This window comes from Haliaeetus albicilla, chromosome 9, assembly GCF_947461875.1.
Source record: "Haliaeetus albicilla chromosome 9, bHalAlb1.1, whole genome shotgun sequence".
Classification (NCBI taxonomy): Eukaryota; Metazoa; Chordata; class Aves; order Accipitriformes; family Accipitridae; genus Haliaeetus; species Haliaeetus albicilla.
In genome coordinates this window covers 16,257,769-16,285,052 of record NC_091491.1, presented here as the reverse complement: position 1 = coordinate 16,285,052, position 27,284 = coordinate 16,257,769, and the positions used below count along the sequence as shown (strand labels likewise).

Here is a 27,284-nt window from a genome sequence, read left to right as displayed (position 1 = left end):
TAAATTAGGGATGTTGAGATGCATAGTGAATAGTGCACAAATACTAAAATGCTAGAACGTTAAAAAAACTTATAGACTTCACTGTGCACCAGTTCACTTGGCGTAAGTGGCACATGGAGTACGAGAAATGAGCCCGGGCTAACAAACCCAGGAATGACAATTACAGTATCAGCTTACCTTGACTGACTGGGGATGAATCTGGGGAGGCAGGAGACGCATCTGCTGGTGGTCTCAGGAAGCGCCCTGAGACGGTGTATCTTGGGTAAGGTGGTATCTTCCAGGGACTTGTGGACCTTTTCTGTCTTTCACCTGCTTCCTTTCAGGAAGTCTGAGACGTGGCAAATGCGAGGGGCTGCTGTTCTTCCCCAGAGAAGCTGGAAAGCCTTCCCCAGCAATACGTTGGACTGACTGAGTTCTCACACTATGCCCTGGTTACGTCTCAGCGAAGTTAGTGAGAGAGCTAAGTGCACCTAGGAACACTTTTGTGTGCGGTTTTACTCTGAAGACTTGTGGGGTTTGAAAGCTAGAGGAACTTTCCCCTTCACTTCAGCTGGGCTTGGGCAAGAGCCCCAAAGAACACACAGTAACCCAACATTGTGAAATTATGAAATGTATTAGAGAACACTCATACTTTCTTAGTATCAAAAGCGAGGCCATTATGTAATACTTGGTACCATAGGGGAACAGGAATGTCTGCTTGGTTCTATGACTACAGGGTAAGTAGTACCAAGTTAATGCTTAACTATGCTCTTGCAATTTTGTTCAATCCCTCAAGACTGTTAAAAATAAACCCAAACAGTGGAAAAAGTCTGGAGTGGTTTTATTACATGACACAGAAGTACCACCCTGTGATCCAATTCACTGCCCTTCAAAATGAGGAAACGGGTGCTCTCCAAAAGAGGGAGCCCGACAGTCTGTAAGCAAAAGGAGAGATGCTGGGTTTCTCACCCTGCCTCGTACGCCATCGGCCTGGTGAAGTCACTGACCATTCCTGTCCTTGCGTGTTAGGAACTTGCAAGAAGCCAGTGCTTGACTATGCTAAAAATATGCTTGCCCGATGCTGGACTGGCAGAACAAAAGAACTGCAGGGATGGTATGTCCTTTGCAAACCCAAAGCTGGTCTCTTATTGGCACAAATGTCAGGCAAAAGTGTGCACAGCCAGTGCTCCACCGCCACTTTGCTGCCGGTCTTTGTGCCATGTCGGCGAGAAACAAGTAAAGCTTTTGCCGCTTCCCTGCGAGGCTGGCAGAGGAGGCGTGGGCCGTACTCTGCGGGCTCTGGCTGCGGGCAGAAGTGCGCGGTGGTTTCTGCAGCGCGGGGGGGGGGGCTGAGCAGCGTCCCCTCAAGCAGCTTGCGTACCCTCTGCAAGCGCCTCCCGCCCCACTGCGAAAGGCACCACAAGTTCGTCAAACTCCGCTCTGTGTGCGCGAGACGGGCCTTTTCGGTTTATTACGGACCGCTGTGCTAACCGCCGTGACAGTTTTCCTCCCCAGAGCAAAGCGGAGCCGCTGCGCAGGTCCCGCCTGCCGCTGCCGCGACTCACCCCCACGGGTGCTGAGGAGAGAGGTGTGGAGCGCGGCAGCCCCCCCTCGGGCCGAGCTGACCGCAGGTGATCTTGGAGCGGCCTCGGCTGGCCCAGCCACGCTTGGCCGCGGCCGCTGCGTGAGGTGCGCCCCGGGTCGCCGTCTGCCGGCGAGACGGGCTGGGGCGCAGCGGCCTCCCAGAGACGGCGGTTGCCCGTCCGGCCCCAGTCCAGCCCCGCCAGCGCGCGGGCGCCCTGGCGGTGGACGGTGACGTTGAAGGCGCGCGCGGCGCCTGCGCAGCGGAGGAGCGGCGGCGATGAAGGTGGCGGTGGCGGGTTGCTGCCATGGCGCCTTGGACAAGATGTACGAGACGCTGGAGCTGCTGCAGCAGCGGCACAACGTGCGGCCCGACCTGCTGCTCTGCTGCGGCGACTTCCAGGCCGTGCGCAACGAGGCGGACCTGCGTTGCATGGCCGTGCCCGCCAAGTACCGCCACATGCAGACCTTCTACCGGTGAGCGCCGCCCGGCCCGGCCTTGTCCCACCGGGGCCCGGCCCAGCTCCGCTACAGCAGCTGCCGTGTCTCCGCAGGTACTACTCCGGCGAAAAGAAGGCCCCGGTCCTCACGGTGTTCATCGGTGGGAACCACGAGGCCTCCAACCACCTGCAGGAGCTGCCCTACGGCGGGTGGGTGGCGCCCAACATCTACTACCTGGGTAGGGTCCCCCGCCGGCTCCCGGCGGCCTCCCCTCGCCCCCTGGCCCCTCGCCCTGCCCCGGCGTGACGAGCCGCGCTCCCGTCTCCCCTAGGTTACGCGGGCGTGGTGCGGTTCCGCGGCGTGAGGATCGGCGGCATCTCGGGCATCTTCAAATCTCACGACTACCGGAAGGGTATGGTGGGAGAGAGCGGGGCCGGCTGGGTGGGCAGTGCGGGGGGGGAGCACTGGGCCCCAGCCGTCGCGGGAGAGTCTGGCTGTGCCTCCTTTTCTCTGAACCGACCCTTAGGCTGGAAACCTCTCTTGGCTCAACAGGCGGATTTTTCTGGAGGTGGTCGACGAGTCGGTAGCTGCCTGGCGACCACAGCAGGAAGCAGTGTGCCTTTTGAACGTTGTTGTTGGAACAGTCTTGATTTTTCCATGGCGGTGTCCTTTTAGCGTGCAATGCAAGACTGTTTAGTTTTCCTTGTGTGAAACAGTCAATTTGTAAGGGTGATACTGTACAAATGTACTGTCCTGAGCTTACTGTCACTACATTTCGAGATCGGTTCCTCCTGGTTATATGTATGAGTTCTTCCTTGGAAGGGTCTCCATCAGCGGACAGAAATCTTGTCACAGATGATACCTCGTGTCAGCAAATAGAAGACAGTTTAGTCTTTCTGATCTCCTCAACACATAAAGTAGCAGTCTCTTTCTTGCGATTACTGTACAGTAATATTATCTTTAGTAACGAACTGCTTCAGAGAAGCTTTGCAGATGGCTTTCATGCTGCAAAGTACTGGACTAGTTTTCTAGAACACCTGATTCTGTCCAATACCTCTCAATGCTAATTAAATTTGTTGTTATCAAGCATATAGTTTGTATGCTTGAATATTGCCTGCGGGAGATAAGACTTTCTTGACAATAATGCTAACTACTAAAAAAGTAACTTTTCTGTTTGTTCTTAAGAGTACATAGGAGCTCTGCTAGGCATTCAGGTTTCTTGTCCCAAGGCAAAGTTGGAGACTATGTCCCTTTTGACAGGGTGCCTGTTTGCACTTCCAGAGTCTGTGGTGCCTGTGGGCAGTTACAGGCATGTTTAAGCTGCTGCCACATCTATTAAGCTGTAGTTTCATGGTTGGTGGCAAAACTCTTGAAGTAACACAGAAAGTCACAGCCTCAGTGGCCTGAGTCAGGAGTCAGATCTCATGCACTGCTTTGTTGTCATTTAGTTTATGCCTCTTTCTGAGTTGTTATGTCCTAACTTAGGTTCTGATCACTGACTGTGGAGGCTTGCTCTGTGCTCTCGCTGTGTCGATGCCCAACTTTTGCTTGTTCCCATCTGCCTCATGTTTTTTGGCTGTGCCAGCATGTTTGCATCTGTAGCCATGATATCACTAGATGCATATGTTTCATGGCTGTGCAGCAAACAGCTCTATGTTTCATGGCTGTGCAGCAAACAGCTCTCTATATATGTGATTGCACATGGCTATGCCGTGTAGCTGTGGAGGTAAGGGTTGTGGGGAAGTAATGAGGGGTGTTACCTCTCCAGAGAGGTGCAAAACCTCATTCAGGAATTAAGCACATAAATTGGTCTGCCAAAAGTTTCTTGTTTCAGACAGGTCCTGGGTTTTAAGCATTGGAGTCAAACTGTTGTGTTTTGTTTCCACAACTGAATTATTGTATTCTCTATATTTATGAAAATAGGACACAGAAAGGAAGAAATGCTCATTGTTATAGACACAGTTTTAGAACATATTTGCCTTGCACATAAAAAGTTAGCAGCCTGTTGGTGTAAGCGTTGTGCAAAGGAAATAGAGTATCTCCTTTGATTATTGGCAGCCTTGTATTTGGCATTGCTCTAGGTGTCTATATGACCCCAAGAAGCTAGCTTGCAAACAGTGTTAGGAGGGAACTATTGATTCAGGCAACTACTCTTTTTTTCAATGTTTCAGGCCACTTTGAGTGTCCACCATACAACCAGCAAACAATTAGAAGTGCTTACCATGTGAGGAATATCGAAGTCTTCAAACTCAAGCAGGTTAGTGAAAAATCTATTTTTTTAAACAGTGGCAAATAGTTTTCATTAATTTAGAAGTAAGATGTTAAAGCTAGTGGATAGCAAATTTTACCAACAACTGCCAGCTAATCTGGACAGGCCACTTTATGCTGGGTGTTATTCCACTGTTGTTCCTGCTGAATATCTCCTCCAATGCTTTGCGTAGCAGTGCAAACTTGATCTGAATCAGGCACAGGCAGGAGTGGTTTTTTGGTGTTGTTTTTTATTTTAATTGGATAAAATTCACAGAATGAAAGGTACTCTAGCTATACCACTCTGTTCCAGCTTTATGTTAGCTTTAGAAAGATAGATGCTACCTTGTCTAATGTGCAGGCTGGTTGGTACAAAGTTATTTAATCAAAATTGAACCAGCTGAATAAGCTGATCCCAAATGCCTGTGGTTGAAGTATTTTTGACTGCAGGGCGAGAAATTCAAAAGACAGATTAGCTTTATTTTTGAGCTATTGCCTATTCCCTGTTTTGTCACAAGGGTTAGTCCGTTTGGCTGAGGTTGTGGTGTGAATACATGTATTTATAAGCAGCTTGTGAATAATTATTCAGGTTGCAGTTGCACACTTAAGTGTTCAGTAGGCAATGCTGTACATAGGACAAAGCTTTGCTGTCATTGTAATGAATTTGATGCATTTCACTGTAAGTTTCTTATTAGTTGTACTTGGATGTCATCTAGAAGCGTGTTCTGATACAGCTGATGGAAACGTGCTGAATATTGAACCAAGACATGCTTAGGGCATCGATTAGACTTCTGAGGGGTGCTTCCTTTGAGGAGGAATATCGTGCTTAGCCATTATCCCTTTTAAACAAAGCTTTTAAAAATTTAACCAGGGAAAAGGCACCTTTGCTTGTAGGTAGAAAACTTGTACCATAGCTGTAATTTTTAAGAGTCGTCTTCTGAGTGTCTCACACTTATAAAAGAGATGATATCATCACATTAAGGCAGTGTATATAAAACACAGCTGACTGTCCCAAGAAAATATAGTACAAACCATGGAGACTAGAGTCCCCTGACAGCTTCAAAGCCCACCTGAAAGATGGGGCTCAGTGGTATACTTATTTGCTTTGAAAGTGAGGCTGTTGGTCACAGGTAACTCTGTATTGATCTGAGGTAGAACGTTACACATGTTCCATCTTGTGCTGTGTAATTTTGAAACTTCTGTATCGTATGTGTTTTGTTTATACTGTATGCATTTTGGCTTGACAGTTAAAACGACCAATTGATATATTTATGTCACATGACTGGCCAAGAAGCATATATCACTACGGAAACAAGAAACAGCTTCTTAAAATGAAATCCTTCTTCCGTCAAGAAGTGGAGAGCAACACATTAGGAAGCCCTGCTGCTTCAGAGCTTCTGCAACATCTGAAACCCACCTACTGGTTCTCAGCACATCTTCACGTTAAATTTGCAGCTTTCATGCAACACCAGGTAAAGTGTGTGGGAGGTGGGAAATCAAGAATATATGTGTTCCAAGCACATTTTAGAATTCCAGTACAGGTAGTCATGTCCAGAAAAGGAATTTCTTAATGTTTTTGCTCAGTTATTAAATCTCAGCTTAAGCCGCAAAACATTAAGTGGTGTTAAGACTACTAGCTTATATAAGTTAAAGAGATGTTATAAATCAGTGGCGTAACTACCTAATCTTCTTCAGGGACAGCTTGAAATAGCTAACATTACTGCAACTGAAACTTCTTAATTTAAGTTTATAGGAAGACACTCTCTTTCCGACTTTATTGGGGAAGGAGACAGCTTCAAAACAAGGTGATAGAGAAGTGACTGAAAAGAAGATAGTGGTTAACCAGGGATGGGAGGATGCCTGTAGTAAGGCTTGGCAGGTGGAGTTGTCTGGTGGCCTGGAGAGAGCCAAAAACCAGCCCCTGTAGGTTGAAACTTCTCTTGGTTTGAGTTATTCCTGAAAGTGGTGTGACATGCTATTCCTATTTGCAAGTTACTTATCTGTAAAAATGTAACTCTAGACCTTCTAGACTCAAGAAGTCTGTTTCCAGTTATGTTAAAATTTTTCTTTTTGCTTCAAGCCTAGGTGTGCTCAGCTGCCTTGGTTAAGGATAAGTGTGGCTCTTCCTTTATCTTGCTGTCCTTTGCATCCAGTTTCCTCTTAGACTTCCAGTGAAGTCTGTCTGTCTCTTTGTCCCTCCATCCCTTTCTTATAATCCCATGCTGATTTTCTATTTCAGAAAGTGTTTTTCTGTATAAATTATGCTTTTAAATCTCTCTCTAACTTGTTTAGAATGGTCAAATTTCATAGAAATGCTAATGACTGTGTTAACACCATTTGTTTCCTAGACAAACTCCAAAGAAGAGCTACCAAAAGCAACAAAGTTTTTGGCTCTGGATAAATGTCTACCACACAGAGACTTTCTGCAGGTGATGACCACGTGCAGTGGGTTTTCACTTTTTAAGTACTTCACTTGTCTGAACTGCTAAGTGCTCTGCTTAGATATAAGCTGAAGAATAGTTCTGATAAATGGAGGAATTGGAAAGAAACTAGGAACGGTGCATGTGTGGAATGGTCTTTGTGTAATATTGTCTTGAAATAAGCAGACCTTGTGTCCTGTCATGCTGTTGCAGCATTTGCTTATTCCTACCATTTCCTTCCACCTTAGACCAAGAACTTGACTTAATCGGAGGATTAGCTCTACTTTAACCTGAATTGAATCTCCTCTTGTGGTTTTTTGGTCAAGTGTTAAACCTAAGAAGAAAGCCCATCTTGAGGCTCTTCTTCTTTCATAATTTGGGTCAGCTAGTGCCTCTTCCTTCAGATCTGGATTCATGAATTCAGACAGGATTGAGTCCCAAGTTGAGTACTGTAATTTCCTTTCAGTAGTGTGAATTCCAGCAGGAGTTGGTGCGACTTCCTAGGAGAATGGCTTTGCTTCTTTTTGTTTGTTGCATATCTTGGCTAGGAAGGGCAGTGGACAAGTAGGAGGTCTATATTGTGGGAATTTTCAGTATGAGTGCCAAACTGATTTGCCAAGAGCAAAACAATGTTCATATCTGTGGCCTCTGTATGCTGTCCGGGGTGCCATCTGTAAAATCTCAAATGGATGAATCTGAAATCCTTCGCTATGAGAGGGAGCTGCTGACAGCATGTTCTTCAAATGCAGCCAAGTGTTTTTGTAGTCTTACTTTAAAGTAGCTTTTATTTGTCAACTTAAAGGGAAGATGGTTCATTATGTGTCCTTTTAGATATGTGGTGGGATCCATTTGCCATAGTAGCTACCTCTGAAGATGGGAGAGAGTATGAGGGTGGGCTTCTGCTATGCAAAGGTACGCTGGGGTGCTAGTCCAGACTTGAAATCCTGTAACAAAACTGATCAGGAGTAGTACTACCTCCAGCAGCATGGTGATCCATCTGTGTGTAGCTCTGGTTTAAAGTGTATCCTTTTTTTTTTTTTTTTTTTTACCTAAAAATACCTTAAGAGGTTGAATTACTTTATGGAATGTTTAAAAACAGAGCCTAACTAGTGCAGTTTGGCTAAACTGAATGGTTTGATTCAGGTTAACGTCTCTGAAGACAAAGTGATTTGGATTTCTATTCATTAGCTGTTGAAAGAGTTTAAAAATATTTCATGTTAATTTCATTGCTGTGCTAAGAATGCATGTTTATACAGCAGAATAACTGTTGCTATCAATTCTTGATGCATTTATACTTAGAAGGCAGCATGAACTTAAGAGTAGGCAAGTTCTGGTTTCTAAGTTGCATAACTGTCCAGTAGCTGGCAGCAGGGAGGAGGGTGTTCTCCTTTTTTATTACTGTAAGCTACAATACAGAAATGCATTTTTTACCTTTGTTGATTGTCCTTTCTTACTCTCTTATTGCTGTAAACTTTTATGTAGGGCTAACTTGAGAGGACTTGTTTAAGACCACTAGCTCAGTATACTTGAAACTTAATTAAAACTCTGTACCATGCAAGTAACACTTCAAACTTTTAATCAGTTACGGGTGTCAAGAGAATAACTCACCTCATCTGTTTTCTGTTTGTTTTTTGTTTTTGTTTTTTTTTTTAAACAGATAATAGACATAGAGCATGATCCTAGTGCAGGTGACTCGCTGGAATATGATGCTGAGTGGATTGCAGTCCTCAAGGCCACCAACAGTCTCATTAATGTGACTCAGAGCTCATGGAATATGCCTGAAAAGAACGGCCTCCATGCAAAGTGAGTTGCCTGCAAAGTAGAGAGGAAAGTGTGATTTTGCTGGACTGGAAGTAATCTTGTCTTAGAGTTGTGTTTTTCTGTTCTGCAGCCTATAATGCCTGTAGGACTTGCTAAATGCCTTGGAAAACAAAGAGCTGGTGACAAGAGCTGTACTCTAGAGCATACAACTTCTTTACTGCTCTACACAGGCAGTTAATTTTGTTTTGCAGACTTAAATACCACCATTTGAGGGGCAAAAAATACATGGTGGCTGATAATCTTGCTAGTTAGATTGTGAGACTGAAAATCAGGCTGGATTATGGGCATGGGTGGGTGCATGCTTATTGAATGGATTGACATAATACAGAAATCCTTGGTGGGGAGAGGGGAATCTCAGTATTGACCAAAGGCAACATACTTTCCTGAAAAATCATTTGAGAAATTAGGTGTCTGTTGTAAGATGAATTTATTGACCATCTTTAAAAGTTTCTCTTTGCAGTGGGAACAGGAAATACCTTTTGACTAGCTGCACTTGTTTTAACTTTATACACTTATTTAGGTGGGATTACAGTGTGACAGAAGAAGCCATCAAAGAGGTGTTAGAAGAGCTGAATCATAACCTCAAAATTCCTTGTAACTTCACACTGACAGCTGCTTGTTATGATCCCAGCAAGCCCCAAAAACACATGGAACCAGTTCATAGCATCAATCCACAGACCACTGAGTTTTGTGCCCAGTTTGGCCTCACTGACATCAATGACAGGATCCAGCAAGCTAAAGAAGAGGGCTCAGTACGAGGCGAATATGAAGAGGAGGAGGAGGAAGAGGAGATGGACAGTACTGGGTCAGCAGAGGAACCCAGTGAGTATAATACAGATAATTCTGGACTTTCATCCATTAATCCAGATGAAATAATGCTGGATGAAGAAGGTGGCGATGAAGACTTGAGTACGTGTTCTGTAGATCCTTCCCCTGATCATCCTCCTGATTTTTCTGCAAGTTTTTCTGACATCCGGATCATGCCAGATTCCATGGCGGTATCGTCTGATGATGCTATGGATTCTACTAACGAGGAACTGGAGAAATCTGGTGTGAGTAAGCAGGTGGAGGAGAAGAGCTTAAGTGAGAGACCATTAAAGCGCATTGGTGGTAACGAAAATGGAAACAGTGGCATTAAAAAAATTAAGAGAAGGAATCAAGCTATCTATGCTGCAGAGGATGAAGATAAAACAGAATAATAATTCATATGATATATAAGTAAGTTCTCTCTGTACCTTTTTATGGGAAGGTGGTGAGAACTGTGGTGGACTGGACTACTCGTGCTTTTAATGTTACTTGATCTTATTCATGTTACTTTCTTAAGCTGAGGAGACTGTATGTACCTCTCACAGGGAAGAAGATGTATGCGGATTAAACATCTAAGTCAGAAGCAGACTTTTCCAACAAAGTACTTTGTCAAAGAATTTAAAGCTCATGTATAATCCGTTGATTTTGCTTTAGTTCTTGGTTATTAGTGTATACTATGTATCTTCAGCTCTACTGCTACACCAGTTGACCAAGCTTGTATAACAAGAAAAGAACTCTTAAACTATAACTCAAGTCAAAGTGAGAGGATGTCTGACTTGCAAGACCAAATGATTTGATTTTATTCCTTTTGTCTTGTTTTATATTGAACTTTTAACATAAAGTAGCAGATGCAATAACTCCATGAACTAAATTTGAATATAGAATTCCCATGATAACAAAACAGCAATAGAAGAGTGAAGATTTTTGTTTCTGATGATATTCATGCCACAGAAAAACTTCATGTTCATAAACAAAAAAAAGCATATTGTCCAGTATTGGCTTTTAATTACAGTTTTGATAGGGAACAGTGTCTCTTAATTTGAAGCATGACAGTTTTATGGGGACCATGGAAGAGTGCATCTCTGTTCTTAAAAACTCACTTGTGTGCTGTTTCTTAAAACTTGAGAACTACATCTTAAAATTAAAATGCAAGTGGTTAGGATGAACAGCTTCCTACATTTGGACATCATCATTGTCTCAATTCTTACTAATTAAGGCTGTGTTGTATTTCCATATAAGGTGGTTGATGTTTATAAGTTGCTTGAAACAATAACGCCTACCATTATCGTTAGCCTAAGTTTTCATCTGTCACTTCCTTTCAGTAGTGTGTAAATTGCTGAATTCTTACAACTGGGTTTGGAATCTTCCGAAGTACCTTCATAAACTTCAGCTGAGGGAGAACAGGAGTTGCCAGAACGTAGATCCCCTTGGAAGTTTTCTTTTTACTGTTCTAGTTTGCCCTGAATTATTAGCAAAAAAATTACACTCCTTTGGCCTAAGAGGCTGTGAGGATAACAAAACTTCCTGAAGTCATGAAAATGACAGTGTTTTCAAGAACTATGGCATATATCATTAGATTCATTAGTCTTAACAGTCAAGTTCTGCTGGTGTTCTGTGCTGAGTTTTCGGAGTCCAGGTGGAGCGGGACTTTCTCCTGACTGTGCTGCCCTTGAGAGCAGAGGTAAGCTCCTGTGTGCTTTGACTCCTCTAAGGCACAGGCACTGTGGAGAAGAAAGCATCCTGACAGGAAGAGGGAACTGCACAGGGAGCCATGAGTGAAATGGATTGGTGAGTGTGAGTTATATAGGAGTGAAGCATCTTATGGTCAAGAATTCTGTCTTTACACTTCCACATTTTGGGATTCATCTTCATTCCTCTCCTGTCATCAGTTCACCATGAAAACTAAATGCATATAAGTATTCAAGAGTTAGAAAATGTCAAAATTAATGCTCTCCACAGTTCTGATTGATGTTTATACTGGTGGGTTGATGCCATTAATGTCCTCATTTTTTTCCAGAGGACGCTATCTTGTTTACTAAATTATTAGTTGGGCCCTTTAATACTGCTCCTGTGTCTCTCTCTGCCTGCTCATCTGTCAGAACACCCACCAGAGAGAACTGTGGTATGATGTGATGAAAAATTGGAAGTGTTTGGTGTAACCCTCAGGTTATCTAAAGAAGCTGTGATGAACTATCAGATAGATTACTGAAGATAGTTGAGTATCTTTAAGGGTCCTGGGTCTGCAATGCTAAAATCTTAAGCATGCCTCATGATCTGAAGACTATAATGGAAATAAAGTATTTTTAAGTATAAATTGTGTTACAAACTTGAAAAGTCTCCCAAGAAATCTGAGTGTGGTATTTAGCTGTCAAATTCTATGTGAACTGGAGTGGAAGGTGTGTGTTACATGTAACAGACTTTTTAGACTGACTTCATATGTTTATAAAGCAAATTATTCTGTTGTGTGTCATCCCCCCTCCTCCCTGTTCTGCTTAAATGTATTTTGGCTTTCTAGAAAGCAGGAGACTTTGACAAGATAGAATACTGATTTTTTTTTTTTGAATCTCTAAAGATTTCTTTGTTTTAATGAAGTATTTCAGCATCATTGGACAGAGTGCAGCTGGTAAATACACTTAACATAAAATTTTGAGTATGAATCATATCTGATCTATAAGAGTTACTGTGTCCTTTCTTGTAGTCGTTCATACCCACTTTGCAGTTTGAAGTATCCAGCTCTACTGTGCTCTCATCCATTATGGATTTACCCTGTCAGCAGGATCCTCTGCTGCATGTAGAATTCAGTTGAAGCTCTGAACTTGAAGCTTCCCCAGAAAAGGAAGACCAAATACTCCAAAAAGTATGTAAAACGCTAGGGAAAGCTGACAAAGTTTAATCAACTCTTAAGACCCAGAGTCTTCAGCCCTCTTTCTAAAAGGAAGCTTTAAAGTCTTTCTGAAAACTTTTGATTTAAATTTTGTTGAGAAACATCTGGAAAATGTTTCTCTGTCAGACCCTTGTATCACAGATTTTTCAGGATATGAGACTTGCACTTAGTCTAAAACTGTTTTTGCTGTTGTAAAGTGCTTGAGAGAAGTGTTCACCTGCTTCATTCCAGGCCAGCACACAGGTACTTTGTTCAAAGCATGTTATTAACCTACTTGGTGAAAAACAAACTAAAAAGGGGTATAGGTTGGTTGTTTTTTTTCCATGAGAAGTGGAGTTGGTTTTTTTTAGAGCTATTAAAGTCAACTTGTGGCAGCATCCCAAAGTATGTTTATTATGCTCCCATTATTCTCTGCAATCTCTAACAGCTGGCAAACCTGCACTTACCTCACAAGTTGATAGTGTAAACTCTGACGTGATGTTTTTCATATCCTGCCTCCCATTTAATTCTGTCTTCAGGAGCAATGAGTTCATAGAATTAGTATCCCCATGCCTCAAGATGTGAAATACACGGGCTAATACCAAAATACCCCATCTTATAGAAGTCTACAGCAACACTGAGTGAAGTGCTGGGATTTTGGGGGTGTTTTCTGCAAAAACCAAACCCCAAACCAAACAAATTCAAACAAAAATGATGAAAGAAGGAACCCAAAAGATGTATTTTATGTGTAGCAAGCCAGAGGATGGGAAGTGGCATGCCATGCCTGTGTCCCAGATGAAGACACTGTCTGAGTAAGCGGTTCTTAACAATGCTCTAGGTCTGTATGTACCTAGTGTGGATGAATTACCAACCCATGCCCCACTCACACCATCTTCATTATGTTCCAGGAACTCCACAGAGACAGGGGCAAGACGCAGGACAAGGCTGCATCAGAAGGACCTGTAAATCTCTGTGAATTCTGCTTATGCAGTCAGAACATAAGGTAGCTAAAGCTAAACCTTGTTGCTTGTAATAAAAAAAGGTCAGGCTGTCGTTGGACAGCTGAGGGGCTGTCCTGAAAACCATGCTAGTGTCCCTGTCCCACAGGGTGTGGAATGGGGGCTAGGAAAACAGCAGGGGTGTGTGTGCCTGTTAGGGTGCTGTGTGAGAAGCCTGTGGTAAGGTCAGCCTCCCCTTGCCTCAGTGTCAGGGGTTCAGTGAGGTAAAGTCAGTCACGCAGCCCTGTTTTCGCCATCTTCCCGGAGGGCGGGTGGGGTAAGCTCTGCAGTGGGGCTGAGAGGAGAACGGAGCTGGGAGAGCTGAGGGAAAAAACAAGGGCTGAGTCAGTCCCCTGAGCTGCCTGCGCCTCCGCAGACAGCTTCATCCCTCTCAGCTCCCGCGGGCACGGCAGAGGCAGCGTTTCCCGCCGCAAAGGAGAACGCTGGGCACAGGCTCCCGCGCGCCACCACCACCAGCAACTGGCGGCCGCGCCCTGCCCTGCCCTGCCCTGCCCTGCCCTGCCCTGCCCTGCCCTGCCCTGCCCCGCTCTGCCCCGCGCCTGCGCCCAGCGCCCTGGCTGCACGCCGCTCCCGGCCGGGGTGGGCGGTGGCGGCAGGCGCATGCGCGCGCGAGGAGCGCACGCGCCTTGGCGGCGGGCTGGCGGAAGGTAGTGGGGTTTCGCCGTCGGCCGATTCGCTGGGCGCGAGGCCGCGGCGCCCCGCCCACGCCTGCCCCCTCCCTCCCCCGCCCCTCCGACCCCCCCCCCCCCCTTTCCGCCCGGCGGCGCTGCGCTACGCTCCGCTCCGCGATGAGGCCGTGCCCGCCGGCGGCGGCAGCGGCGCGCGCGCGAGCGTGAGGGCGCCGCCGCCGGAGCTGCTGCGTCCGCCAAGATGGCGTGCGTGCTGGAGGCGCCGCTCCGCATGAGCGTCCTCTCGGTGAGTGCCGCGGCCCCTGCGCCGCCGCCCGTTAGCGCCGCCGCCGGGGGGGGCGCCCGCCTGCCGCTGGGCTGGGCCTGACCTTGGCCTTCGCGAGGGCCGGGCCGCGGGCTGTTGCGGGGCTCCCCTCCCTACCCCCCTCCCGCCCACCCCTTGGGCACCTGCCGGGCCCCTTTGTGTGGTGGCGGGGGGCCCGGCGGGCCGGCCCCAGGGCCGGGAGCGGGCCTGGCGGGCCATGGTGGGCCGCAGGGGTGACATGGGCGTCGGTAGGGCGCTCGTTCCCTTGTGCCCTCCCCCACCCCCACCGCAACAACTTCTTCCCAGAGGGGCTTTTCTCTTCAAAACGGTATTCCCCCGTTTTCTGAGGTGTCTGTTCCCATGTTTGTTAGAGGTACTGGTTCTTCTGAATGTATTTTTACCTGATGACATGACTTGGACTCTTCGGCTGCCCTCCTGTAAACGTTTTTGGTCTCTCTGAAACTCCTGCTCAGCAAAAAGAGGCTTTGCTGACATTATTTTGAGCTGTAATAATCAAGCTGCTGCAGAGGAGAGTAGGGTCTCTCTCAGAAGTGTACCGGGCTGGTCGTGGCTGGCAAAGCATGCTCTCCCAGCTTTTGCTAGCTAGTGGGTGTTGTTTTGGTGGCGAAAAGCTGATCTTCTCTTAATAACTCTTGGGGCTCTCACATAGGGCGTCGTTGGCTTTTGCTGCAGGGAGGAGGCTGATGATGTGTTGCATCTGTGGGCAGGGCACTGGTGTTGTGGAAGGGGGTCTGACAACTACCACTAGTTTTCTTTTCCATGGGGAAAGCTGAGATTAAGTAGAACAGCCGGTGCTGGTTGCCCAGTCCTGCTGCTCATCAGAGTTGTGCACTGGGAGTAATGATGCAAAAGGTGTACCGTGGATACTGCTTAAAAGAGCCGAGGTTTTGTGCTTTTTTTTTTCTTTCTTAGAATTTCTTACTAGGTAAGAGAACCGTGAAACTGATGATAAATTATTTATTTTTGGGGACTACCTGAAAAACTTGTTTGCCTGGGTATGAATGCCCTTCTTCTACATATTGCAAAGCTAGTAGTTGATAGGGTGAAAGCCAGGGTATTTTAGAAACAGAAAGCAGTGGGTTCTCTCAAGTCCAGAAGACTTTTGTGTATAAATACATAAATCAGGTAGATCAAAGTCTCCTGGTGTTCTCAAAAATACTGTCTTTCATTACATGGTGGAAGTTCATCTGTAGAATTTATTTGGCGTAATTTAATAGTATTCCTGGAGACAAAGCAGTCTTGCTGCCTCTAGATGATTCTTCTTCTCTCAGAGTTATGTGAGACCACGGGCAAGAAGCTGCTGGTGCTTCTGACATCTGGGTGGGGAAGCAGCAGCAGACTCAGCCTAAGAGTAGATACTTGCAAAAGCAAGGAAGAGTTTTTAATTCCCCCATAGCTTCTTTCAAGGAAAACTTGTAAGGAAAAAAATGGGAAAAGCCTAATAAAAAGTTGAGCTGGCAAAAAGAAAAAAAAAAGTGAGATGATGGAAATGCACCCTGGCACATGTTCATGAGAACCTGGAGAGAAAATTCCCTTCCCCTTTCCCACCCTTGTTTTTTGGAACGCTTACCATCTCCAACTTTGGATCTTCTCAAAGGGAACAACAAATCATTGGTGCATAAATGTTAGCTTACGAGCATGGTCCTGTTGCTGAGAAGAGGGTTCACTTTGTCTTATAAAGTAGCTATGGCATGACATGGAGAACACTGTGCTGCTGTCCCTGTTGAAGTTGTGTGGGACAGTATATAGAAGGACAATCTCTGAAATGTGTAGATATGTTATGATAAAGTAAGTTACAGAAAAATGTCTTGATATGAGCTTCCTTAATTTCGAGAGCTTGTTTGTGGGTATGCTTCTTGAACAACGTTAACTTGTAAATGTTTTCTTTCAGGAATTCATGCTTTTTCTATATAGTAATTAAACATAATAAAATTGAAATTTAAGACAGTGCTAATAAGTGAAATAGACCCCTTTTACATGCCCTGTTCATAAACAGCACTCTGTTAATTCGCTTCGACTCTTAACATGTTATTTACTTTAAGTACATCACCTTCTTTATATCGCACTTGATCACAGGGTTAATTCTTTGTGTAGATGTTGCCTAGCAGTAACTGCACATTTAAATATGATTCTGTGGTTTTGCTGCTATCTTGCCTGATAGGTTTTGTAGACTTACTGGTATGTTAGCCATTCCTGTTTGTCTGCCATTATATGAATTGATATCAACTATTAATTTTTTATTTTATTTTTTTTTTCTCCGCAGGAGGTAACGGCTAGTAGCCGCCACTATGTTGATAGATTATTTGACCTCGATCCTCAGAAAGTCCTGCAAGGTGTCATGTAAGTCATCTGAAACACACTTGGGCTGTTGGTTGTGCGTAGACTAGGTTTACTTGAGTTCCACTAGAGTTGTATATCAAGGGCAAGAAGCTCTTCCTGTCTTTTTTTTTGAGAAACCTTGTTGGAAAACTTTAATGCAAACACGATAGTATTGTTTTACCAGACTATCACTCTGTAGTGCATATGGTTCATAACGCAGCCTCCCAGTTGCCCGAAATGAGGTTAAACGTTCTGTGAGCATTCAGAATTTTTTTTTGATACATTTCTTCCTTTTGGCCACCTTTTGCTCCTCTTCCAGGTCTGTTGAGACTCTTTTCTCTTATTCCACTGCCAAGTCAGTGTACCTGCCTCTTCCTCTTTCCCCTACTGCCGTGTCTGAGTGTTGGCTTTTTTTTTTATGCATGGCTTCTATCTCACCGATGGGAACTGCAAGCTGAAAGAAAATGCTTCCATAGAAGTTAATTTGGATGCAAATTTTATTTCAGTACTTCTGTTACATGCCAATGATGAGGGGTAGTGACTGAAAGAGCGAGTAGAAGACTTGCCCTGCTGAACAGGTAGTAAAACTGGTGCAAAGATCTGGTTGCTTTCTTGCTGTCCTTGGGCTATAAGCTTTCTATTATAACCACACAGCAACGTGGCAAACAAGTCCTTGCCCAGGACTGACTTTTGGTGGTGAAACCAGACCTTTTCAGGCTTACCAGTAACTTGCTGGCTATGGCTGTCTAGCAAAACACTGGAAGACATCGAAGGACCAAGTGGATCAAAAAGCCAAGAATGTTGGTTTTGTTGCTTAGGACAGTCTGAGGTGTTTTCCAGTCACAGATGAAAAAAATTATTCCTGAAGGTGTCCCAAGGGCAACATATCAGAATTAGTGTCCCTTTGAAATACATGAAAAACACAACATACGTAAAACTCTCCTGGAAACTTTATTGGTTGAAATTCCCCCTTACCTGTATAAAAACTTCTGGTATACCACCGTAACTATATAGAGGTTCTTAACCCTTCCCTGTAGGAGAGTCTGGTTCTGCTTCCATCCCTTGGCTGTCTTAGTCCCCTACTTAGAAGGACTGCTGTGATGGTCCCAGGGGCAAGGATGTGTCTCATCCTATGTCCAAGTGGGTTGTCTGAGCCCCTCTTTTCTCCTTGGCAGATGCTCTGAGCCCTGGGTGGTGTTCCCTCCCTGCTCTCCTTTCTTTTCAAAGGACTGCAACCCAGAACCCTTGGTAATCTCGTCCCTATCTTTTGAGGTGTTATTCATATCTTTTGAAGTATAACTGATTTCCCAGAAACAAACGTTTTAGGCAGTATCTTTGTCTCAGCTAACATCTGAAGTTCTTCATCTTGTTAATTTATATCAGTGGATTCTATGCTGAGATGCTTTTCTTGCATTTAAAGACAAGGAGATACCAATTTATTTCACAACAGCTTTCAAAGGGCATATTTGGATGGTAAACCATATTTGTGATCCTCTCGTTAAAATCCTAATTCTGAAAGTATATCTTTCCTGACATTGAGCAAATCCTATGTGGTAGATTTGTTATTTTCCAAATATTGGTGGATGGGTGTGAAACAGTCCAATTTAGAAAAGTGTATGTATAAAAATAGAATTTAGAATAGTGTACATCTAAAAAAATTCTGTCAGTCCAAGATTCTCTTTGGGCAGAAAAATACTGCTTTGCCCTTCTTCCTTTGACTTCAGGGTATCTGAAGAGGTATTGAAGTTGGAATGAACTGATATTTGGGGTGGAGTAGAAGAAGATGATTAAAGTTCTACCAGAAGTGTCTGTCAGAAGCTTTACCAGATAGTCTCCTACTTTGCTGAAAATCTTTGGTTCCTGATATGTGCTGGTTGTTTTTCCTGCATCCTGGCTGAAAATACTGGTGACCTAGATTTTTATTTTGATTGATGGAACTGTATGAATATCTGATCAAGAATCAGAAAATAGGCTGTCTTAAGAGGCTTTGTTTCTGCAGATTGTCTTCAGTTACAATAGTCCTGTTCTTCATATGCTATTAAAGGTGCTTGAATGAATAACCTGGGTTTGGGGCTTTTTTTAATTGCATCCTTGTAATTTTAATGAAAACCAACTTCTGAATGAGGTTTGATAAAGGTAAAATATAGCTAATGCTTCTTGAACTTGAAAATTATGCCAATCCAGTTGTCATCTTGTAACTTGAGAAAGCTTTTAATTACACATTCTGAAAGTATTTAAATGATCAAATCTCTTGTTTTTCTTTCTTTGCCATGAATTGTCAGAGAGGTGGTGTTCAGAACCTTCTTTTGTCCAGACAGTGAAGTCTTACCTGGCTAGGAGCTTTCTCCTTTTCCTCCTCATGGGAAAACTGAGAAACCATTTCCCTTTCGTCTGATATTGCTGTATGTGGTTCTGTTATCTTATTTCAAAATGTCAAGTTTCCTGCAGAACTTTTGTTCACGTAATTTCTGTCATGTTCATCTGGGTGTTGATAGTACGTAGGAAGGGGAAGATTGTGTGTACCTGCCAGTAAATAATGAATTTCAGTTCAGCATTTGAAATGTTGAGATTCTTGCAAGGATGACTACTACCTTTTACTGTGCCTGATAGTGAACTATTTAAAGTTTGCAAGGCCCACATCTTCATACCCACATCTGTATAGCAGTGTATGTATTTACCTTTCTATTTACTGTCTTTATAAATGAGCAAGCTTAATATAGTAGTTTCCTTCTGTAAACATAATCTCTACATTGTGGCCATGCTTATGCTTGGGAGGTCTTAAAGGTTTGCTTTGTGTTTACGTAAGTGCTTTTTCTAAACCATTCATCTACATACTGTTCTACAGTTCAAATTGTCTCAAATATGCTTTGCATTCTGCAAGGTCAGCATTAATGTCAGGTATGCAGCTATTGAATACATTTAGTGTTGACAGTGCATGGACTACCTCAAACATATTGTAAGGGATTAAATATCGTGTTCTCTCAGAAATTCTCTTAAATGTTTTGCCGTTATTGGCAGAGGAGAACAACACAGATAGCTCTGTAAGTTTCTGCATTGTTATAAGAGCTTCATTTGTCCCAAGATGGTTGCCGCAACATCATCCTGTGCTTTGCAGTGTGGTAGTGTTTATTTCTTTTTAAAAACAACTCTGGGTGGTGATCCTTAGACTATCATTTGCTTTTCACACGCTCTTAAGCTCAGGACCACATTATTCAGATGCAAGACTGATACCTATTTTTGTCCTTTATTTGCTGGTCAGGGTCGTCTTTGAGATACGTTTTGTCATGCTTACATTTAGCCTGATGTCTTCAAACGGGCAATCTGTCATTTTATGGAGAGCTATGTAATTCCATCTCAAGGGCTGGTTTTGAAAGAGCATTCTTTCTGACAAATCTGGCTTAAGGTCCCAACTGTTTCTCATCAGGCTGTTCTTCAGCAGAGGGTGTCGTCTTTTAAGGCTTGTAAATAATCGTCTTTCTGGTGCACTGAGAATTCCTAGGCTACTGCTGTTTCTGTCCTTTATGGATGAGCTTATCCAGCCAGTTGGAGTTACTACACAAGCATTTTCCAAACTGGTGTGAGCATTGTATATCTCAGGAAAATGAAAGAAACATCCTATAGAAATGGCACGTGGTACTGAAGAACTAATTTCAAAGTGTGTATCTACAGTATCTTCCTTTTTCCCAGGGAGCATGTCTAGTGCTATGGTGGCAATACTGGTACAGATCTATGCAGTATATATAATTTGAGTTATATATGCTTTCTACACAGTATGATTTTGAGTGTTTGAGAATTGATGTTGTCGATAAGGAGAGTATAATAGGTGGCATATGGGTTAGAACTTGCAGACCACTTTGAATCGGACAGTTAGGTTTTTTGGGGTCCCTGCTGACTTAGACTGATAGTGCTGCAGTGGTTAGTGGTTACACTCAGCGTTCTGAATGCTCTGAAACTGCCATTTTAATGCAACCAAGATGTAATTGGGCTTACCTTTATGGTAGGTTCTTTGATGCAAAGTTAGGTATGTGTTAAAAGCTCCTCTAAGGGACAATGGACTTGTACTTGCGTTTCACTGAAGGTGTTTTGTACTGCTTGCTGGTTTCTGCCTTCTTCAAACAGAACATTCCAGAAGGTAGTCACAAACCAGAAGAAAACCCCCTTATATTTAAGTAGTAATGCTGCTTTCATGGAACCTATCTTGTATCTCTTTTGTGGTCAGTTGCTTTGAAATTAATTGGGAACACCTCAAACTGTGTGTGTTTTATATCCAACTGCTTTCATTTGTGTTTTCTTGGATTTGAAAAAAATGTTCCAGGCACGTCTTTAGATGTGTGTGTAATAGTGTCTTGTATTTCTCAGCTATGGCAATTGGAATGAGAGCATCAGTGCAGTGTTCTATACATGCCTGCAGGGAAAGCTGTGTGAAATGTAAGAGGCAGCTTCATGGAGTGGGAAGAGAAGAAATTCCCATCCCAGTTCTAATGGAGCAACAGGTACCACCTTCAGACAATTATGAAGAGGCTACTTCTGCCTCTTGTTCTTCATGTCCTGTTAAGCAAACCTTCTTTAAGACTAAATGAGGAACAGCACTTGTTTTCACATTGTGCATCCTGAACATATGCAATCACATTTTCAGGCTCTCAATGGGCACTTCCAAACCTAAATTTTCTGCAGGAGCCATGTTTTGTTCTTTGCATATTCCCTTGCTTCAGTTTTCATCAGAATGCCCCTGTAGAAACAGAGCAGTCCTTAGAGGATTGTTCATGTTATACTTTGCCTCTGTACATTTTTGATTGATTCTGTTATCTCCTAGGCAGTAGTCTGTAGTAAATACATATTCTTTCAGATGCAGTAGGGAAATTTGAGGTCTAGTTGGCTAAGAACAAGTGATGTAATTTTTTGAAGCGTTGTTTTTGTGCAGTGTCATTCATGTGTTGAGGGAAGAGGCTCCTGAGACTCTTCTGTTGATGCTTTGTGAACTGCAGGATAGGCTCTTTGTGGCTTGAAAATGGAAAGCTTGTTCTTTAGGTTGCAGAATCTGACAGAAATTTGAGCTGGTTTAGGTGATGCTGAGAGGGTGCTGGGAGCACTACTCCATTTGTTGATTTCTCCCTTTCAAGAGGTCAGCTGAGGTATCTAATAGCTAGACAAGCTTTTCAGAGTGATAGAAGGTGAAATTGAAAGGCCTCAAACATCATTTGAGAATTAAGTAGTGCTCTGTGAAGAGTGGGGTTTTTTAACATAATTGGTTTTGTAGAGTCAGATGGAAGAATAGTGTAGATACAGAGGGAAGAGAGGAAGATGCAATAGGAGGAAAGAGTGTTCCTGTCATAGAATAAGATACTCTTTCACTTTTGTGCTTTCTTTATAATGCAGCAAAAGGTAAAAATGCATAGTACTATTTTTCTCAAGTAAATTGTTATGTATTGTAACTCCTGGTCTAATATTTAGAGGTGGGCTAAACTTTAGGAAATTAGGTATACCTACTACATTGGGCTAGCAGTCTTCAACCTAATAGGGTTGTTTAATATTTCAAGCCTTCCAGTTGCCATTCTGAGCCTGTGAGAGAGGATTGATGATTAATGAATCTGTTTCAGTACTGCTTTTCAGAAGGGCATGAAGCCACTTTTCTCCAAAATTCCTCTCTTGATGCCAACCTCAGAGTAGTGATACTGTTGCTGTGATGATTTCAGACTGTAAGTAGGATGAGAGGAGAAACAACTTCTATCAGACTAGCTGATGTAGCTGGAGAAAATCGAGTGAGTATTGGTCACAAAAGTCTTGAGGTCTGAGTTAGAAGTGGCAAACTTCAAGCTGAGCACAGCTGAATACTCTGAGGTCATTTAGAGTTTAACTTAACTTTATTAATCTGTTAGACAAATGCAGAGGAGAGGTGGTTGCCTGTAAGGGAGGGCAAAATGTAGCAGGCAGCTGAGGGAAAAATAGTTTTTATGCCCTTTGGGGGTGCGTAGAGGGTGTTAAGACTGAACTAGAGGTTGGGCCTGAGGGATTTGTGCCACAAAATCAGCAATGCTACTGAATTTGTGACTCTTAATATTTGGAGTTTGATTTTTTTGGTTCTAAGCTGCCAGTTCAAATTGATCAGAACCAGCATTAAAAAAATTGAATTCACTTACTTTCCAAAACAAGCTCATTTTCAGTTTGCAATATGGAACTGTCTTCTTTTAGGCTAGCTCCCTGTAAAGGGTTGACATTTCTAGTAACATTCAAAGGACAGAACTCTGTTTATCAATTCATTTGTCTACCAGATGATTAAAATGAATTCAGTATGTATGCTGTATTGTGGTGCTGAACTGATAATTTAAATGTGTTGAGATTTTTTAATTTTTATTTTTTTCTTTGGGAATTTTAAAGTAGCAGGAAGGCTAGCCGGTAAAATTATTTGCTAAAATATACTTCAAACATGTTGCCTGAAATGTCCGGTAACTCCCGCATACATAGAATGAGAGAGTTTATTTGGATATAGATAAATTATGGAGTTTCTGTCGTAGTGAGGACTTAACTAATACCAATTTGAAAAAGGAAATTCAGGAATGACTAAAGCCTATGGAGGCCTGTACATCATCTTAGCTGATAGCTATTTGGAGCTAAAAATCTGAGGCTATACTTTCATGTTAGAAAGACTTTAGATTATCATAATCTAGCGGGTAGTAGCAGTGTCAGATTAACAGGTTTTGGTGATCCTTCAGTGATTGCTGGCCTAAGCTGAAGTGGACAGCGTGTCATACAATATTATGAGTTAACATCAGAGAACAGCTAAGCAGGTGCTGGAAGGCCATTTTAAGGTATTTTCCTGTACTGAATGAAACTTAAGAGTTCCCTATGTGAATGACTTGTGGTGGACAGCGTGCTTTCAATAAGTGGTGGTCTTAAAAAGGGAGAATGGACAAAATCAACTTTAAATCAAGAGAAAGTGAATGAAAAATAGTGCTAGAAAAATGTAGTGTTACAGGATGCCTCTTTGCTTAATGAAATTTCATTTAATTTTTGCTTTAACTGTGGGATATGCTGATTTAACCGCTAAATGCTGAAGGCACTACTTCATCCTGGGAGGGGAACTATCCTTGAGGGGAGATAGAGACATTAAAAAAAAAAAAAAGTAACACAGTTCCTTATATTTGATGGTTTGGGTTGTTCATCTGAAGCAACAGTGGTGAAGGCAGTTCTTTTCATGTGGCTTGACTGTTTCAGGATAGCTCTGAAAAAAGTATTTTGCTGATCTGGCGTCACAGAGCAGGAGATCTCTCAGATTCCGAGTGTTCTGCTGAACTGCAGCTATTTTCCCCACACCTCTCTTTGGATAATTCTTTGCTGGTATGACCTAGTTTATTTAAATAGCAGAGATTGATGCTGAAATTGAAATGCTGATAATACAGAGCTCTAGCTATGTTTGTGTGGTTTTGATTTTTTTTTAGTTTAAAAAGCTTACATAATAAAAGCTAGCTAAACTCCCATCCTCCACTGACTTCAAGCATTTTAAATTTGAGCTACCTCATTCTTAAGGTTGAGTAGGCAATTTTTCTATTGATCAGTGATCTCATGCAACTTGTAGCACAATTTCCAGACTCAGTGCAAAGGATGAGGCAATAAAACACGCTTGAGAGAGAGGTGGGAAAAGCAGCATTTCCTGTTTTGTCAGTCAACCTGGAGATTTGAAAGGAACTTGAGTTGAAACTAAAGCCAAAGACATGGAGACCTTAAGTTGTTAAGCTTGATATAGAAGGCTAGCATGTGAATTGACTGACATAAGCTCTTATATGGAAGCAAAGATTTGATATGAGAGGTTTCTTCAGTCTGTCACACACACACAGCAAGATAAGTATTGGAAACTGGGATAGATTCAGGGTAGGAATAAGGTATAAATATTTCTAACCACAGGTATGGATCATTGAAACATATTACCTTTCTATTTGATAGACTTTCCTTGGCAAGAAAACTTACGACAAGGTAAGTTGCCTCTCCAAAGAGGTTACTTCAGATAGGAGTTCAAGCAGTTTCTGTGGCATTGTGATACAGAGAAGTTGGGTTAAACAATCAGTTTTAGCATTATGAATGTTAAATTCTACTGTTCTGCGTTGCTGTAATTATAGCCCTATGCTATTTTTCTACAGCACTTTGATCTTATGCAGTGTCTGAGAGTACAGAATTAAGATTGGGAACAACCATGTATTTAGGGTTTCCTTGTTTAAATGTTGAGTTTGTTTAGTTTGCACTGTATGCTACTTGTGTAACAGTTTCTAAGTGTTAAAACTCAAACAAGTTGAGTAACAGTGTCTCTGTATGCTACTTTGTTCTTTCCTGTAAAATCATCTTTTTCTTTGCATCAACTGATATTTTTTTGAAGGGGATTAGAAATCTTGAAACTTTTCTTCCCAACCTGATGATTAACCTTAAAAATAAGCTGATTTATGATTACTGTGGTTTGCTTGAGTTGGCAGGAGTTTTTAATGTTTTAGCCACTTGGTTGGACTAGTAATCATGTTAGTACAAACATGCTCCTTGCTAAAGGGGTAGTAAACAACTCACTTGGATAATTAACAGATATTCAAGCCAAAGTAGTGTCCATCTTAGAAATTAATTCTGTCAAAATAACACTGGACATATTTTAATGTGCAAAATTAGTCATTAATTCCTGTTGTTGATTGTTTTGCCTCTGTCCACAAAAATGGGGGTGTGGGAGGAAGGGAGAAGGAAGAGCAGGGAAAAGCTACAGAAAGGATAATTGTCAAAACTTTAGCTCCACTGTTAGCTTCTGACTCAAGTCCAGCCAGTCCAGGTCCCATTTGCTTATATGATATTGAAACTTAGAAACTCTCCTGAAGTTGGGGCAGACACGTTTTTATTTGAGCTGTGTCCTTGTATCAGCTACCAGTACCTCAGCTTTTTAGATATTTGCATTTAAAGTTTTGGAACACCTTTTCAGAATGATGCTTTGCGTCATTCTATTGTTTGTAATTTTGATCACCCTCTGGTAGATAAATCTTCTGGTCTGGCAACACATTGTTTTGGTTGCTTCCTCTGTGTGCGTAATTGTCTTGGAATCTCTTGTAACTGTTTCATACTAAAAGTGAAAGCATTGGCTTGGAAGTTTCTAGGACTACTTTTCCTTCTGTGATTGTTCATCTCGTGTTTGATATCCTTCTCTGTCTAGGAACTTCTTAAATATGGCTACCTACTCTATTTTCAAAAGACATAAGATGAGAAAGTATGCAGGCTGTTTATTTCTTCCTCTTCTGTGTGGTTCCTACTGCTGCTTCCTCATCAAGTCACTCTAGCTTGTTTCAAGATCTTTTGTGTTGCTTTGCTAGAAGGTGACATAGGAAGGCTCTAGGGCTTCCTATCAGAAGTTTAAAATTTCTTGTGTTTGTGCTTGATTTACTGTATATAAAATGTAGGTAAAACCAAATTCTCACCAAGGAGTCCATGTATCCATGTTGTTTTCTTATGATCTCTTGCAGAAGAGGTGCAGGTATTGGGGCTTGCTAGGAATGCTTTAGAGGTCTGTTCTCTCAGCTGGGAAGTTAGCTCATACCAGTTCAGAGGACTGCACACTATGTACTGGACACTTCTGGTGTTTTTGTGGAGACTTCATGAAGATGTTGAACTTCAATAATTTCTGCTTAGGACAAAGTTCAGCACTTTTAAGTTGTTTCTACAATAATAATTTACATTAACAGACTAGAATGCTAGTTTTCTTAGGACTAAGATATTTCATAATATTAAATTTTTTGGCTAGGATTCATTAAAACTTAAAGGCCATATTTTACTCACAAATTTTTATATTTAATGTTGCTTCTTGCTTATCTAATACACTTACGAAACTAGCATGCATTGCATTTTATTTATAGCTAATTAACTGAACTGATTGCTACTGGGTTGCTATGTTCCAGAAGACTGTTAGAGCTGATAAACCTCACCTGATAATTTTTTTTCCCCTTTTCTAGAGTTTGTAGGAAGAAAATAAGTCTTTCTGCTTTTTCAGCCTCTAGTTAGTTTCATAACTTAAACCTGAGTGGTCCCAGGATTGAACTAATGAAACTATATTCTTATTTCTTTAAGAAGCAATAAGAGATGGAAAAAGCTGGCTTAGCACTTCAGGAAGCAGTATTTCCAAGCGCTTAGCTAGGATCTCTTTGTTTTATTTTATTGTTGGCAGCCTATATTATCCTGCTTGAAAGTTTTTTCACAGAAATTACTTTATTGCATTATAGTAAGTGTAGGCATAAATATCAGCTATCGGATTTTAAATCTATGCATTAAAATTATTGTAATTCACGTTATTTTGTTAAATGACTTTGAATTTAGTTTGAATCTAAACTATAAGATTTAATACACAGGATATTTAAAAAAAACCAAAAAAACAAAAAACCAAAAAAACCAAAACAACCAAAAAACCAATGAACCTCAAATGCATCATAAGACGTCTGTCATATGAAAGCTTCATGGTTTGTCTTTTGGCTCTATAGAAAGCTACCTTTATGAGGCTGCGAAACTAAGTAGTACTGGAATGTACTAGGTAGATGTGTAAGATCTGCATTTTTCTTCTGAAGCTGCTCACCCTGTGCTGTTGCCTGGCAATAGGGTTGATAAACTGTCTGAGAGCTTGGAGCTGATTGTGGGTAAGCCTGTGTATCTCCCTCTTCTGGATCATGGTCTTCTCACAGGTTAGGCCTAGAATCACCATAGACTAGTTGTTCTTTTGAAGGTCTCATCTCTTTGTGATTGTGTTTCTGCTGTTGTTTCCTTCTTCCTCATTTCAAGGACTCCTTTTCACAGTAGGAAATGGGAGCAGTGTGCAGGACATTCGGAAAT

At 42.4% G+C, this 27,284-nt stretch overlaps 2 protein-coding genes across 6 annotated transcripts in view; both read left to right on the top strand.

Annotated features, from left to right (window-relative positions):
• The first annotated feature begins 1,801 nt into the window (after positions 1–1,801).
• On the top strand, positions 1,802–11,963 carry DBR1 (debranching RNA lariats 1). 2 transcript variants are annotated; one of them, XM_069791837.1, is made up of 8 exons: positions 1,802–2,037; positions 2,115–2,210; positions 2,333–2,413; positions 4,173–4,258; positions 5,496–5,720; positions 6,597–6,677; positions 8,326–8,471; positions 9,010–11,963. In XM_069791837.1, exons 1-8 carry the CDS (start codon positions 1,869–1,871, stop codon positions 9,686–9,688), a joined length of 1,563 nt encoding a protein of 520 aa, XP_069647938.1. In that variant the 5' UTR covers positions 1,802–1,868; the 3' UTR covers positions 9,689–11,963. The 2 variants fall into 2 exon arrangements, with proteins under 2 accessions (XP_069647938.1, XP_069647937.1); XM_069791836.1 differs by having other exon boundaries at positions 2,115–2,239.
• A 1,961-nt stretch (positions 11,964–13,924) lies between these two features.
• ARMC8 (armadillo repeat containing 8) overlaps positions 13,925–27,284 on the top strand; it is an 88,652-nt gene continuing 75,292 nt past the window's right edge. For 2 of the 4 annotated variants that reach the window (XM_069791834.1, XM_069791832.1), the window contains exons 1-2: positions 13,926–14,093; positions 16,396–16,472. In XM_069791834.1, coding sequence (XP_069647935.1) covers positions 14,049–14,093; positions 16,396–16,472 — 122 coding nt within the window. In that variant the 5' untranslated portion in view covers positions 13,926–14,048. Of the gene's footprint in view, positions 14,094–16,395; positions 16,473–27,284 lie in introns of all 4 variants that reach the window. The other 2 variants (XM_069791835.1, XM_069791833.1) reach the window with 2 other exon arrangements.